The following is a 15628-nucleotide window of genomic DNA, read 5'->3' on the forward strand; positions in this document are numbered from 1 at the left end:
GGACTTCATTTAACATGAATAAATTATAAAGTTATCTTCATAGAAAAAGGAAAAACTTCATTGACAAGCATGGTTATTTTCCCTATTGTGTTTCAACAATCAAGATATAAAAGTATACGGGAAAATGCGTTACACCAATTAGAGATTTCCAGAAGTTGTTTGTGTTAATTTGTAATTTGTAATGTCTACTTTCAAGAATTGCACATTCTCTCGCACTGTTAGCTTATCATCTGCACATTCGGGCTTTCCCAAGAGCGTGGTGGTAACGATGTCGATGTGTAATCAAGGGGTACCGAGTTGCATCCCAGACGAGGTAGATCTACGTTACACAATGGTTGGGATCTAAACAGTACATCAAACGTACCGTGTTTTTCGAATCTTTTCTGGCTACACTGGATCTTTTTTTTTTTAACATACGACTTATAGCGTTACCAATACAGGCACCAAATAGAAAGGATTTGTGTGCACGCTGGATTTCTCAAGTCTCTTGAAACGTAAGTAAAGATATAATAAATTAAATAGTGTCATTTAAAGCACACACACGTTTCTACCATTGTAATCTTGAATAGTGTAGACTAGAAGTATTGATCTCTTGCATCGGCATTTGTTTTGCGTTATTGTTACCTTTTTTATTTTCCACCATTGATGAGGATTCAACAGGAATGTGGAGGTAAGCCTCCATACATTCTGGATCTTAGTCATAGATTGTTGTGTGGTCCGTAACTTGCTCCGAAAGTTAATATGCTCAATTATTGATTTGATTTGGATCCGAAATAATCTTCTAACATGGGATTTATTCTCGATCCACTGCAAGAAAGATATTAATTTATACCAAATATGTGAGTTGTGAGAAATAGTTCCTTTTCTGTGTGTTAGTTCTGGTGTTATTGGGCCCATGAATATATTGGTTGTAGTGTACCTGTACAGCTGATAATACAAAGTTTTACAGCTTCAGTATAGCAGCTACATTCAGTGGTATGAGTTTACCACATGCACTATATTCTTGCGGCAAGGTTCCTCCGCAGCTACCATTCCAACAGCAAATAGGATTTCTGAGATGTTAGGTATTTGTTTACAGCGACTTCGTCCTTCCAGCTGACATAGAATAGTTCCTCTACCCGCATGATCAGCACTATCACTTCTCGTGAGCATTGGTTCTGGGCTCGAATACCAAATCGCCACTAATTTGAGCTAGGGTGAGCATCACATTTTCTTATGGGAACACTTTATTCCATCTGTCCACCACCCTTCAATCCTTCCTTTTGTTCATACGGTGCATCTAGCAGCAAAAGTTGCTGGAACCAGCTAAAGTAAATTAATTACCAAGAATCTATATATTGATTCTCCCTCCTCCTGCTTGCTTGATTGATTTGGTATATTTTACTTTCCTCTTCTGCCACTTTTGGCTAATTGCGAAGATGGAGATGAGTGATGATATGATGAAATTGATGAATGTTCACTCACAAACACCCATGCCCAGGTCGGGATTCAAACCTGGGACACCTGGCGTCGTAGCGCGATGTGCTAACCACTCCGCCACGGGGGCGCCCCCCCCCCCCGCCCTCTGCTTCATCGTACATGATGATGGTGCCAAGGTGTAAACTTTTCATTACATATATATATAATTTTTTTTTAATTTTTTAAAATTATTTTAAAGAAAAATCACCCCATCCAAAACTATGATGCCCTCCTGGGGGTATACCCTTGACTTTGAGGTGCATTAAAAAATATATATATATATTCTCATGGTGTCTAGGCACAAAATTAATCCACATGCACGGATTTTATTCAGATATGAGTTTGCAACACTTTGGCTACTACAAATTGAATCAATCGGCCAACATGAATCCACCACGTATTGCAGTCAAGGCCGGGCACTCGTGGAGCATACGTGTAACGTTGAAATCGTGATTAGTTAGAATCTCGGAGCAAGGTGCAAGTGCTACATATTTTACGTATCAGCCGTTACGTCGAGATAAGCAGATCGTGCAACTACCGCGTTTCGTGTTGTTTTTCATTTTGTAACAAGCAAGGACGCATAGAGCTCGTCGTTACAGAACAACTGATTCGTGTGCAGCAGCAGACAGAAGAATGTCGACCGTGAAAAGCCTGAGGGAGATTTCGAAGCATTTCACCGAAGAGCTTCTGCTCGATATTCTGCATAGAGAGGTAGGAAGTGACGTCACGTTGACTGGGATTTCGTTCTCGGAGGGTTCTGGAAAAGGTGACAACTTCCTGGCGGGAGTCTACAGAGTTACCGTGTCTGCAAGTGGTGCCAACCAACAACAGTTCTCACTGCCCCTGATAGTGAAATGCCTGCCTCCGAACATAGGACGCAGGAAAACCTTCAAGTCGTCTATGTTCTTCCGGAACGAAAGCGCCTTTTATAACCGCGTCGCACCGAAACTGTTGAAATTTCAGGAGGCTAGGAACGTGAAGAACCCTTTCGTTGCCCTCCCCAAGTGCTACGCTGCTTTCTGCGACGGCGATAATGACTTCATCGTGCTTCAAGATTTGTGTCGTGACGGCTACAACATTCTTGACAAGAGTAAAGGCATAGACTACAACCACTGTGAACTTTCCCTAAAGGAACTAGGCAGATTCCATGCGCTGTCTTTAGCTATGAAGGATCAAGATCCACAAACTCTGAAGGAAATTGCTGGAGCGGTTGAAGAATGCTATTACTTCGAAGGAAACAGAGTGTGGTACAAGGGCATGCTGGAAATATTCTGTTCCATGACCCTTGATGCTGTCAACGCCATCTATCCGGACAGTGAATATGTGAGCAAGTTTAAACAGTTTACCGTTAATTTGTACGATCGTATGATGAGTTACGTTTTACCTAAGGAACCATTCGCCGTGATGAGTCATGGTGATGCATGGCCACCAAATTTCTTGTTCAAATACAAGCCTGATGGACAGCTTGACAGTGCGAAAATTATCGACTTCCAACTTGCACGGTATTCATCACCTATTCTGGATCTTATTTTTTACGTATCCACATGCACCACAAGAGAACTGAGAGAGTCCAAGCTTGAAGACCTTCTGAGAGCTTACCACACCAGCTTAACGGAATTTCTGAAGGAACTCGGTTCGAATCCCGACATGTTTACCTACGAAATGTTTGAAAAGGAATTTCGTGAGTATGGAGCTTACGGGTTGGGAATGGCAATAGAAGCTGTTCCTTTTGCAATGTGTGATTCGGAAGATGCACCCGACGTTGACCTTCTCAAAGGAGACGAAGCAGTGCCTCTGACCCAGATATGGATTCTGAAACCCCTAAAACGGAAGGAAGACAAGCAAAGGTTGGCAGATGTTGTAAAGTTTGCAGTGGACTTGGGATTTATCTAACGTGTTGCTCAGGATATGTACTATTATGCTATTTCCACATATCTTGTGCAACTGATAGTAGTGAAGTGTGTGAGTACATGAATGCAATCAGAAGCAGTGTGAGAATACAACGTGTGTCCTGTTTGAGAGTGGTGTTTATAGACAAATGGAAGGGTTAATAGTGTTACTATATTCAGTGTGGTGCTGTGATGAATAAGGTTGTGAATGGTGTTGGTTTGTGAAACGTTTCTGCACAATTGGTATTTCCTCAAACAAACTCAAAGGGATTGCTAATTTCCACACGTTTGTTCAAATTTAAAGTATTAAAATATGGTTACAATTATAAGTGGCAGGTGTGTGTTCTGTATTTTAGTGGGCTCAAATGCAGAAGTGTATTGAGCCCCCCTGGTATAAGGGGGCGGTTAGGCGTATTAGAATGCTATTGCATCATTCATGATAATAATTGACTGTTTCAAACTTTTTATCTGCTTTTGGGACTATGGTGCTACATTGCTGCTCAAATGAAACCACTTTCAAAATTTCCATGTATTTTTGTACCAAAAAGGGTATTCAATGATTGAATAACATAATCTAGCAATGCAGTTTGTGACACAGGTGGATTCAGAAAAATTGGTGGATACAGTATGAGCTGTAAGCATGCACACACACACACACCATCACACATATAGTGGGAGTGAGAGTTTCGGTGTTTGTGTGAGTACGTTCATAGGGTGGATGTGTATACAAGATGTCACCCTGTATACTCATTCACAGGGTGTTGAGAACATGTTTTCTCAGTGACGTCTTTCTCATTTTGGACCTTCCCGATGGTATAGTGGGAACAACTGACACCCCTTGTAATCAAGAGGCATCGCGTTCGATACCCGGTTGAATCACATTGCATAGTGGTTCAGATCGCACTTCAAACTATAGATCCAATCCAGGTTAGCCTATTTTGCTAATTTCGATGCTACCTGTCCTTGAAAACCCGTATTTACAGTGGCAGCGATGGGTGGAGAGGGCACAAGGAGGACAGTTACCCCCACTTTTTGCCCCCACTATGGCCTCTTACTATCAAGAGAAAGTAATCTGTCATTGCCCCCTCCTCCAGTTTTGTCACCCAATCGCCACCACTGCGTATTTTCTATCCTGTATATATGCAACCACTTGACACACTTCACAGTTGCTACGTTTTAGAGTATAGAAGGTTGCTACTGACATTTCTTATTTCTGTTGGATAGTGACAAAATTTGTAGTACGGATAGACTAGGCATCCTGTAGAACCTATCTCTTACAAAATTTACGATTTCTTCCTTTCATGCAAACGCATCAAATACGATAATCAATATATGTGTGAGTGCAGTGATCAATGTCTTCGCCCTAACAGCACCTTCTTGTGGCATAGAATACTGTTGCTTTTAGAATCTTAACCCACAGTAAAAAAAAAGAAGAAGGTCAAAGGTCTTCCCTGGGAAATATGTTTTTTTTTTTTTTAAATTTTATGTGCAAGCGTGTGTACAAAGAGTGAAAAATAAGTGTATTAATATACATTGTATCAGACGTTAAAAGTAGTGGCCATTAACTTCATTACATTTTCAAAACTTCCATTCGGTTGCTTACACAAAACAATTACAAATCTATCAACAGCACATGTGACGGGACATTAACATAAAATGACTCAACGATTTCAGAAGTTGACAGGTGCAAGAAAACAATGTCGACCTTAACATCCAGAATACAAAGGAACAAATTAGGTTTTGTTCTATTGAATAAAGTGGCCAGTGCTTGGTGACCGGCTTGTGGAACTGCCTAGGAAATAGATTTCCTGAGGGGAAAATAATATGTCTAGGGATCCCAGTGGTGATAACTTCGGCAGATATGATGATTTGGTCACAAAAAATGTATCTACTTTATAATGAAATTATGTTCTTTTTAACTTTGTCAGTTGGCACTCCTATCGCAGAGTCTACTGAGATTAATTTAAGTTCAGTACAATAGAATCATGCGGAAATAGTGTGCAAATTGTCGATCACCTTGATCTTACATTTTGTTTTATGAAAGGCGATGTTCCAAAAATTGATTTAAAGAATTGCGTGTGTGTTTGTATTAGTAGTACGATTCCGACCGTTGAAAACAAACAACTTACAAGCAAGCACGTATCTACAAATATATTTGGGGGGGATCCGAACCAAGAATATAATAATAATAATAATAATAATGTAATAAAATATAATGTTTAAATTAAAATAATTATATTAAATTCATTTAAAATAATTATAATTATTAATTAAAATATTTAAATCAATTAATTTTATATTTTTATTACTTGAATAGGTAAGAAGACGATTTGAGGATACTCATATAACAGCGCGTATTCATTATCTAGCTTACGTATAGCTAAAGTCGGCAAAATTTGTAAAAAAACTGACTCTGGCAGGAAATTAATGTCGAGTAGATAAAGAATTGAAAAATTATTGAACATCAAAAAAGGATGTTAAATCTAGTTGACGAAAAGTAAATTTCCTGATAATATTTTATGCACATTATTATAAGTAGTGATAATTCGTACAAATATTCTTTGGTACTGTCATTCAAAGTCTCATGACCCCAATATAATCCTTGTCTTCCAATAAGTTAGACGGAAATAAATAACTCTCGATTAAACAACAAATATATTTTCATTATTTAATTTATTATATTATTATTTAATTATTTAATTTGAGTTATTTTATTATTTCATTATTTTCATTATTCGCATACGACTTGTATATACTTCAAATTTTACGTTAATTAAACTTTAGAAAATATCCAAAATTTCAGTTTTTAATTTCACAGATGCTGGACAAGGTAATTTATCCCCCTGATCAAAAAGGTTTCGCAAAAGGTTATCCGTTGTCTCTTGTAGTTAATAATGTAATTATGTTGACTTGCAGCAACCCACGTGCATTGTCGTACAAAGAAAGATACCCCAGACAAATCTGAGCCGAGTACGAAGTGCACCGAACCTCGAGTGCGGAGGTAAAGTGTGTGTGTGTGTGGGGGGGGGGGGGGCAGGCAAGTAACACTTTAAATGTCTCGGAATATTGCTTGGCAGGCTTTACTAATGATGGAACTGTGATCAGTTAGCAACACTGAGTTTAATGTCTAATTGACTGCTTCATAGAAATGAAATGAAGACAAAAATAATTTCAAGTTATGAGGCTTAAAATATTAACTATTATAATAAATATCAAGACAAATAATACTAATTTTAATCTTAATGCAAAGAAAAGAATAATTACCACTTTAAATCATTTCAAGATTTGATTGATTCAGTTGGTGTTTTAAACCAACTTTATGCACAGTAAGGGTAATCGGGACTGAACCTACAGTTTAAAGTGGGATCCGAACCACTATGTGCCTCCACCGGGTATCGAACCCTAGACCCCTTGATTACAAGGCGACGACGTAACCACTGCGCCATCGGGGAGGCAAATCATTTCAAGAGTGAGGAACAATTATCAGATATTTTCCCTCAATAGTCGTGTACATTGTGCACTAGTTATTGTATCAGATGCAACATAGTTCAGAAAGAATGTATGTAGCATTGTTCTAAAATATGTATGCAATAAATCCCATACGCATGCGTTATAATATCTTGATGGTGGTAATAAAGAAGAGAGTCAAGGACACCTAATTCTTGGTATTTTTTTACAAAGTGCTTTCAGTTTCGAGTTTGCTAATACATTATATGAAGTGCATCTGTATGTATGCACCTTGGGATGCGATATGTCTTAGACTGAACATTGCTTCTAGTAATCACCGAAAGGTTTGCATAAATTATCTTTAGTTTCAGTGCTAACGTAGACAAGGAAAGGAAATCTTAAGATGGAAGTTGCAGAGAATGCAGGATTGGCATTAATAGTTATCGGTGCACTTCTCTCTGCTTATGGATTTCTGATGTGCTTTGTGTCCAAGGTAAGTAAGTTCCAATGTTCAGGGTTGTTATAAATATTTCCGTGATAAATGCTTCTTATTGGTGGTACCTAGGCAGGTCTCGTGTAATGATGTTTAAAAATCAAGATAAGAACGAGAAGAGCCGGCCTCCGTGGCGGAGTGGTTAGCACAGCGCACTACAACGCCAGGGGTCCCGCCCTGAACATGGGTGTTCCTTGTGAGTGTACCTTCACCAACTTCTCATATCATCACTGATGTCGTCTTCGCGATTAACCAAAAGTGGTAGAAAAGCGACGCTAAATAGCAAAACCAATCAAAGAAAACAAAGAACGAAACCCTCGAAAACATGTCCAGGCGAGGACGAGACAGATCTCTGTAAAGTCGCAATGAGACAAATAGTTAGCCACACAAAGAAAATATTCTAAAAGGGGAAAGATGGGTGGTGGTGGGGGGGGGGTTTGAAACCAATGTTTTCTCGAGAAGTGGTATCCGAACCACGGTGCAATGTGCCTCCACCTGATATCGAAAGCGATACCACTTGCTTGCAAGGCGACGGAGTTACCACTAGGCCATGAGAAAACCCCTACATGCTATATCAACATAAATTAAGTAAGCAATTCGATGTACAGTCAGCAGCAATAGATCCTGAAATACTCAGTTTCCTGTAAGGCTACTCTACGGCTTCGTTAACAACCGGCTGGCTTTGGAGTCCACGGAGCGCGCTCACTAGCTGCAACAATCACATTCAACGCACAGTGTTGCCACATCTACTCTCTAGCGCCCCGCACAAGCACCTTCCCACGGTCTCCACATTGAAGTTGCAAACTACGGCAACAGCGTATCCGCAGTCATGTGACTGAGACTCCACGTGGAGTAGACGAGCAGAATGACAGCTGAAGGTTGTGTGTGATTGGACGAAAACAACTCGCCCGCTGTTTAACCCCACCCATGTTCGTGGCGGCGGCTTCCTTCAGTTCTTGGACGTTAACGAAGTAAACTGTAACGCATCTAACGCCTTGCAGGGAAACTAATATTTCAGGATATAGGTGTCCCATTTTTTTTACCGCTGACTGTACATTTTAATATTTACTATGATTGTAAAAACTGACACAAATAAAGACAAAAATATATACTTCTAAAATTCTAGATCTTGAGGTTTCTGTTGTATTCAGTATTCCATAACTGCAATTTGCAGCAAAATATATAAAGAAAATAATGGAAGGGAACCTTACATTTTTACCCATATTGCTTGATTACTACTTAAAGCAAATATTTATTATTTCATTGTAGGGAAGCTATTACAATACTGAAGATATGGAAGCCATGTTTGCTGTGGATTTATTGACGGAACAATATGATTCTCCTACTTCAAGATCTACCTGTAAGAAGAAAGCAATCTTGTCGTGAAGCTTGTGTTTGTATATACATCATGTAGTGGATGGCAGTGTAGCTTCATGCCCTGGAAATTGATAAAGCATGTATAAACTGTTATTGTTATTTGTTTACACCAACAGAATTGTATCCTTGTTCTGAAGAAAAGTAATCCTGTAAACGCAAAATTAGGAGGACGATGATAGTAAATCAGGACTATGTAGAAACATTTAAAGAATGTTTGCATATGGAATTTGGAAAGGGTGAGAAGGAAGGTATAGATAGATCACTAACGAAGCTGACCATATTCTGAATTATGTGACTATCCCAGTCTTAACTGTAGCATCAGGAAAAATAACATCAAAATGAACAACTTTCGTATAAGAATAGAAGGAGAAAAATAATTAAACGTACAATTACATCTTTTTACAATTTATTGCTCCCTTACAGCATTTTTCAAATAATATCAGCAATTTTCTTTACAACTAGCACTTGGAAAACCCAATTGAAAATAAATGCACACTACCATGCATCATTAACATACAATTTGCAACAAGGACAAATATTAACATGTCAGCAATAATTTGCGATCGATAAATTCACATAGACACAAATGCCACATATTTGAACAACAACCGCGAGAAACATCAGGTTATACAATGGAAATGTAAAAATGAGATTTTTGCATGAAAGACAAAGTATGAAAATATATACATGCAAGAGGTAAAGGAAAAAAATATATAATGCACGTGGTCAATATGTTACAATGCTTGTCATGAAATCTACCATGTTTGTGGATCTTCATACTTTTGCAATCTCTTTGTGATTAAGTTTCTGTAATTGTAGTTTTGGTTCCAGTAATAATCAGTGATTACAAAAACAATATAAATAGGCTAATCATAGTTAGTGGTTAATGATTTTCTCAGACACACTACAAGAACTAAAATCTGAATAACAATGGCCATTCCTTAAAATAACACATGACTTACAAGTAACTATTGTTGTCTGTGGGAAATGTACAAATGAATAGCTTGTGCAAATTATGTCGACTAAAAATATTTTCTTCATATCGTGTTTTTGGAAACTTTACCATTTATTCACAAATCGCGAATAAATTAATTAGAAAATAATGTGTCCAGAGAAACAAGTGCTTTCATAATGCTGGTTTGACACAGGCATCAGTCACCACCTAGCTATATGTAATGTATTATTGAGAAACAGAATAAATGTTTAGCATGATGCAAAGAAATACAGAGACAAGAAGTTGAAAAAGTTCGAGAGATTTTTTTCTGTTTTTGAGACTCATCCATAATTTTTAATTTACATATTAAAGTGCGATGTTGTAGATTGTAGATTCTACAAGTTTTATGCAAGTTTTTTTTTTTTACTCCATTTAATGTCAACTTGCCCCATTCCTCCACATTAGCATTCAATTATCATTATGCAAGAACAGATTTCCCTCATACAGAGGGTAAATAGAACTAAATGAACAAAGTTATGCAGATGATCTTGTCAACAAGACTATAATAGCTATTAAAAACCACACATACAAAAACATGAAAAACTCAATATGCTGACCAAGGCAGAAATTTACTTTATTATAAAGGTTAGAAGGTTGAAACGTTACGTTTAGTTTATGTTTTATAATAAAATAAATGTCTGCCTTGGTCAGCATATTGAGTTTTTCATATCATGGAAACAAGGCTTAATGGTGTTATACAAAAACACATAGAAAAGAGAAAAAATAATGTACATGTGAATGCGGAAGAGCATACATAGAACAATCCAAACGCCCTTCGGAGAAGAGAATAGACGAATACGAGAAATACTCATATACAGCAAAATAGAAAAAAACAGAAAGGTCGAAAGTAGCACAACACACATCGAAAGAATCCCGTAAGTTACATTGTAGAAATAACAATACTAGAGAAAGAACCAGATTCGAAACAAAGGAAAATCATAGGTGCAGCCTACGCAAACATATCGAGGAATGCAATAGACCAACTTAGTAGAATAGTGATTAGCTTACTGGATCAGTAATATAAGTTCCATTCCAACTAGTGCCAATGTACAGTCACGGACAGTTCTGGGTTGTAATGATTTAATTGAAAGTCAATGGTGTTGTTACAACCCAGAAGTGTTCGTGACTGTACAATCCACGGCTATGGTACTGGTGGACGAATTGTCCATCCCTCTCATATCTTCAGTAAGACGCTCAAGTTTTACAGATCAAGAAACCACCTAAACCAAACCATTCTAGTCCAGCATACACAAACACAAGCAACACATTCTTGCACATTTGAACATTATTGTATTGTATTCTTTAACAGGTGAAGTTTCATAAGTTCCGATACTTCTTAAAATACTTGAGGTGAAAAATACCAGTCTAACTTACTTTAACGTAAAACAATATTGGCCTTCATTTCAGGAACAACTCGAATTACGACAGAATGAAAAACTCATCAATAACTTGTATGGTTCAGGAAGTAATATTGAAACAGAAGTGATATGAAATTTGTTGATTAGATCAAAAAGGTTTCAAACGTGGATAAAAATATTTTATCACGATATGACAGATACAAGATTAATCATTTACACAATTCATTAACAGGAAGCAAAGAATATATACTTTCTTGACGAGATTATATACAAATCTGCAAGTATTGCATAAGCATGCAGCTCGTGTTCAAATTTATGTGTTAGAAAGTTTCGATGGCTTTGAAATTTACCTCTGCCTTTGCAGACAGAAATAATGAGAACGAACATAACCATCATAAAAACCAACACTACTCTACTAACGGATTAAAAATCAATTACGCCTTAGTGCATTAGTTTGACCATTCAATTATTGGAGATGATTACAATGAGAAAGAAAAATATATTTCATTTCGAATGTTTAACTATATTCAGATAAATGCTTTAAAATTTATTCCATCAATTTTGAGATAACATCCTTTGGTCTTTCAATTACACAGCATGTTTTGAAAGTTATGCAACCCTATTTTTGATCTTTCACAACATATAAGTCGCAAAAGGTAGTTACACCCGTCATTGTGCGTTATAAAACCTCACTCGGCGAGATATTTTTATCTATTTTTCATTGCTACTTTACTGTATACATGATATTACAGAAATTAGTGCGATTTTATTCAGAATCCTAATTGCGGGAAATAAAAAGAGACTCCTGTCAAGCTAGTAACGATTTTATAACTTCTACGAGCATGTTAAGGAACCACTACCTGTCCAGAATCATGACTGAAGCATTGAAGTTTCATCTATCATAGATGCAACTAGATACAGTTGATCTACTACACAACTAGACAACAACTGAAATAACTTTTATCATTTCTATCAACAACTTCTGTTTTATTTTATTTTGTTTATACATTTCCAGTAATTTTATTTTGACTCATTTCATAGAATCAAAATTCACGAATTAAAAAAAAGCTAAAATGGAATAATTTACTTGCTTCTTAACGTCGATTCTAATGTTAGAGACCTTAATACTGAGAATAGTCAGACGTTTTTATGTTGACAAATGTACAAATATTTGCAACATATTTAATGTTAATTGCTGTTGCATTATGACTATTGTTCGGATACTTCATTCTTGTGCATTGATATATTAAAAATCTCAATTGGAATTGCTCATGGAGAATTGTGCAAATTATTATCTAGTGATAACAGAAAGTTGAAGGTACTGAACTTTATTCTTTGCTGCCTAGAGTCAAAAGAAATCACTAAATTGAACATTTCGTGAAGCTGTTTGCATTTTAAGTCACCTTTATTGACCCAAATCCACGTAACAAGAACGTTAGATACATAGGAAATTAAATAAAAGACTGGTAAAATATGATGACATCCTTAATTGTGTAATTTAAAGCTGACTGTGCCTGCAGTAATCTTGTGACAAGATGTGAGAATTCATCATTCATCCCTACTCTTTATTTGTCATTTTCTTGATGTTTTCAATTCACAATATTAACTTTACATTCATATATAGACTTCTATCCATGTTTACAAGGTAATAAATTGTTTGTTCGCTGGAAGAGAGATCACTGGACGGAATTCTTGTATCTGGTCACAACATTGCTGCGGGTATGTGTCAATGTTTTAAATAAGCTTTAGAATGTCTGGTGTAAGGAACTAGGTAAAGATATTAGAAGAGATATAAACAGATGGAACATTACAATGACTTACATGAGAATGAAGGTCCTCGTGTGTGTGAATTTTGCAGAACAACGACATCTATTGGCGACAATTAAAATTCTAAATACGGGTCAGTTAATTCAGGAAATGGCAGAAGCAACAATACATATCAGATTTGTGCGCCAGAATTAAGAGAGCAAATTAAAATTAAGTTAAATACCAATAAATCGATAATCACAACACCTCATTACCAACAAGGTGTGTTCCAGAAATGAAATAATGTCCACTTTTGAAATCGTAATTCACGTGCTAAAAGCGAAACAAATATTACAACAGTGTGAACGTTACTATACCGAACCAGAATGACAAATTTAAAATCTATACACTAAACAATCAATAGCGACGTCTACAAGCATTAAAAAGTCTTCCTTACAATACAATGAAGAATTAAACAGACTTTGACAATTTCTCTACAACGTAAAACACTATGACTATTTTACGATAGACCTACATACATTACACAAATTATGTTGATATGCACCAAAGTTCACATGAATGTGTAACACTACTTTCCTTAGTTTATGTTTATACAGGAACTAAACATTAAATATCAAACATATAATATATATAATCTTATTGGGAGCACCTCGTCTGTTTGTGTTACTAAAAGTATGAAACCTCCAAAATATTTTTTGTACAAACAACAAATAGACCGAAATACATCAATGGCTGTAATGATGTACTTCGGAAGTCATTTTTAAAAAATATATATATATATATCTTAATATCACAACATTAAACTATATTTTATATGTAGACCTAACCAGAGAACGAATCAAATATTTTATCACACCGTTTATAAATATACAAATACCATGTTAAACAACACGTTCACACATCGTACTTCATATGACATTGAATTACATTGTTGCAAATATGCAACGTTGTATAGAATTATGAGATCTAATATTCAGATCACATTATTTGGTGATAATCCGCAGAGAGCACATAGGCGAAAGTGCCTACAACTTCAATACTGGAAAACATAATTGAGGTCACAAGTACATGATAAACTTAGCTTTTTGTCATTTACAACTAACGTTCACGTTATAAGGTTGACCTTTGTATAGAACAAACATTCTACCATATGCTCTTGCATATACAGGTGACGTTTAAAAGAAGTCCTGCCTATTACAGAACATTTATAAATACCCCAAGTCTGTGTACAGTACGTTGCCAGCATGTAGCATTTGACATTGTCATTGGTTTAACAGCACCAGTTAAAAAGTTGCCCTTGCACATAGAATTACAGTTAATTTAAGCACCATGTTAATGCTGTTTGACAACAAGGATATATTCAATGCTTGCACTATTCTTGTTTACAATCGCACAGTTTGTAATTACAACAATATCTGTACAAGAAAATTATTAATACGTCAAAAACCACGTTTCTACATGTAAGTACTGCTTTCAAATAGGAACTATTAAACACTAATCTACTTAAATGTTCTACACACCGTTACTATGATGTACAAAACATAATATTTATGGAATTAATGTTAACATTACTCTAAACAGTACCATGTAATGAAGAGATACAACACTGGACGAAGCATAGACAAAGCACAATTTACATTCTCCTCTTCGATTTACATCTTGCCCTTCCAAGAACAGAAATAAATCAAGCAACTTGCCTTTGAGCAGACCCTTTAATTCAGCTTGTACTTCATACGTTGTCCGCTTCTGTCGCTGTCGTCAGCATCACTTGATTCGCGTCTGTTCTCACGCCGTTCACCGCTGCCACCTGCTGGTCTCGCCAAGGCGTTGTTAAAAACTTCAGACGCTGAAAGAATAGCAGCAATAAAGAAATATGAGCAATGTACCGAATTTTTTCGTGATCCCTTGAAGTTAATTCAGAGGTTCTCAAACTTTTTTCGTTTCACGGCGCCCTTAGTGTTTCAAGATCTTTCCGCGGCGCCCCAAGTCAGAATGTAGGCCCTTCTAACACTTGCAACACTCAGTTAGTGTGGTTAAGTTGCTTGCCTTAAGTTAAAAAATAAACACATATTTCAAAGTCAAAAAACCTTTTATATTTAAAAAGTACTAAATAAGCACATATTTGGAACAATCATATCATTTCAGTGAAAATATTGGAACTATTCGCGGCGCTCCCGTAAGCAGGGTGCCGCGGCGCACACTTTGGGAAACACTGCACTATACATGAGCGTCCGGAATGGGGGGCAAGGGGGGCCATGCCCCCCCTGGAAAATGAGTCAACCAAAAATATATATATTTTTCACATATAATTTCATTTCAGGCACAATAATATGTCTTAATTATTGCATGAATATGATAAATTCAAATTTAAGGAATGTATTTTGAGGGAACAACACTATTATTGGTGCCCTTCCTGAAAAAAATACCTTGCTTGCCCCTCCCTGAAAAAAATCCTGCGGACGTCCATGGCACTATATTATTATTACTCCATAATATATGCAGCTTATCATATGTGTATGTAATATTACATTGATAAGGGTTAGTTGGCAGAGCAGCCCTAGGCTGAACTTCGACCGCTTAATAAAGAATAATAATAATAATTATTATAATTATTATTATTATTATTAGCAATAGCTATAAGAAGACTCGAAAGTAATAACAATAACTTTTGGGGACAGAATCGAACTTGGGGATTAACTTTGGTGGGGGGAGAATTAAAAAGCATTTGCTAAAATTTTGCTAAATAACTTAAATTTAAGAAATCATAAAAATACTCATTACTTTGCTTCCAAGATCCGAAAAAGGTTAACGAAAGTGCCATTAACTTGTAAATTTTAATAAAACT

The 15628-nt window shown here is 36.4% G+C and overlaps 2 protein-coding genes and 1 long non-coding RNA gene across 3 annotated transcripts in view; 2 read left to right on the forward strand and 1 right to left on the reverse strand.

Moving 5' to 3' along the window:
- Positions 1–1883: 1883 nt before the first annotated feature.
- LOC145992720 (uncharacterized) lies at positions 1884–3482 on the forward strand. Its single transcript, XM_083129105.1, has one exon. The coding sequence runs from the start codon at positions 2092–2094 to the stop codon at positions 3349–3351; it is 1260 nt and encodes a 419-aa protein (XP_082985231.1). The 5' UTR covers positions 1884–2091; the 3' UTR covers positions 3352–3482.
- Positions 3483–7154: 3672 nt separating this feature from the next.
- LOC145992722 (uncharacterized) lies at positions 7155–8691 on the forward strand. The gene is made up of 2 exons (XR_014442200.1): positions 7155–7287; positions 8557–8691. It is a non-coding gene; the product is annotated as an uncharacterized LOC145992722 (long non-coding RNA).
- Positions 8692–12181: 3490 nt separating this feature from the next.
- The window catches only part of DAT (Sodium-dependent dopamine transporter), an 84073-nt gene continuing 80626 nt past the window's right edge, over positions 12182–15628 (reverse strand). The window contains exon 12 of the mRNA XM_083128847.1: positions 12182–14629. Within this exon, the coding sequence (XP_082984973.1) occupies positions 14513–14629 (117 nt within the window). The 3' untranslated portion in view covers positions 12182–14512. The remainder of the gene's footprint in view (positions 14630–15628) is intronic.

The sequence above is a fragment of the Lepisma saccharinum genome, chromosome 9 (genome assembly GCF_977018435.1).
Source record: "Lepisma saccharinum chromosome 9, izLepSacc3.1, whole genome shotgun sequence".
NCBI classification, from domain to species: domain Eukaryota; kingdom Metazoa; phylum Arthropoda; class Insecta; order Zygentoma; family Lepismatidae; genus Lepisma; species Lepisma saccharinum.

Coding starts and splice junctions, on each gene's coding strand:
- LOC145992720 (XM_083129105.1), top strand. CDS start 2,092: ATGTCGACCGTGAAAAGCCTGAGGGAGATTTCGAAGCATTTCACCGAA.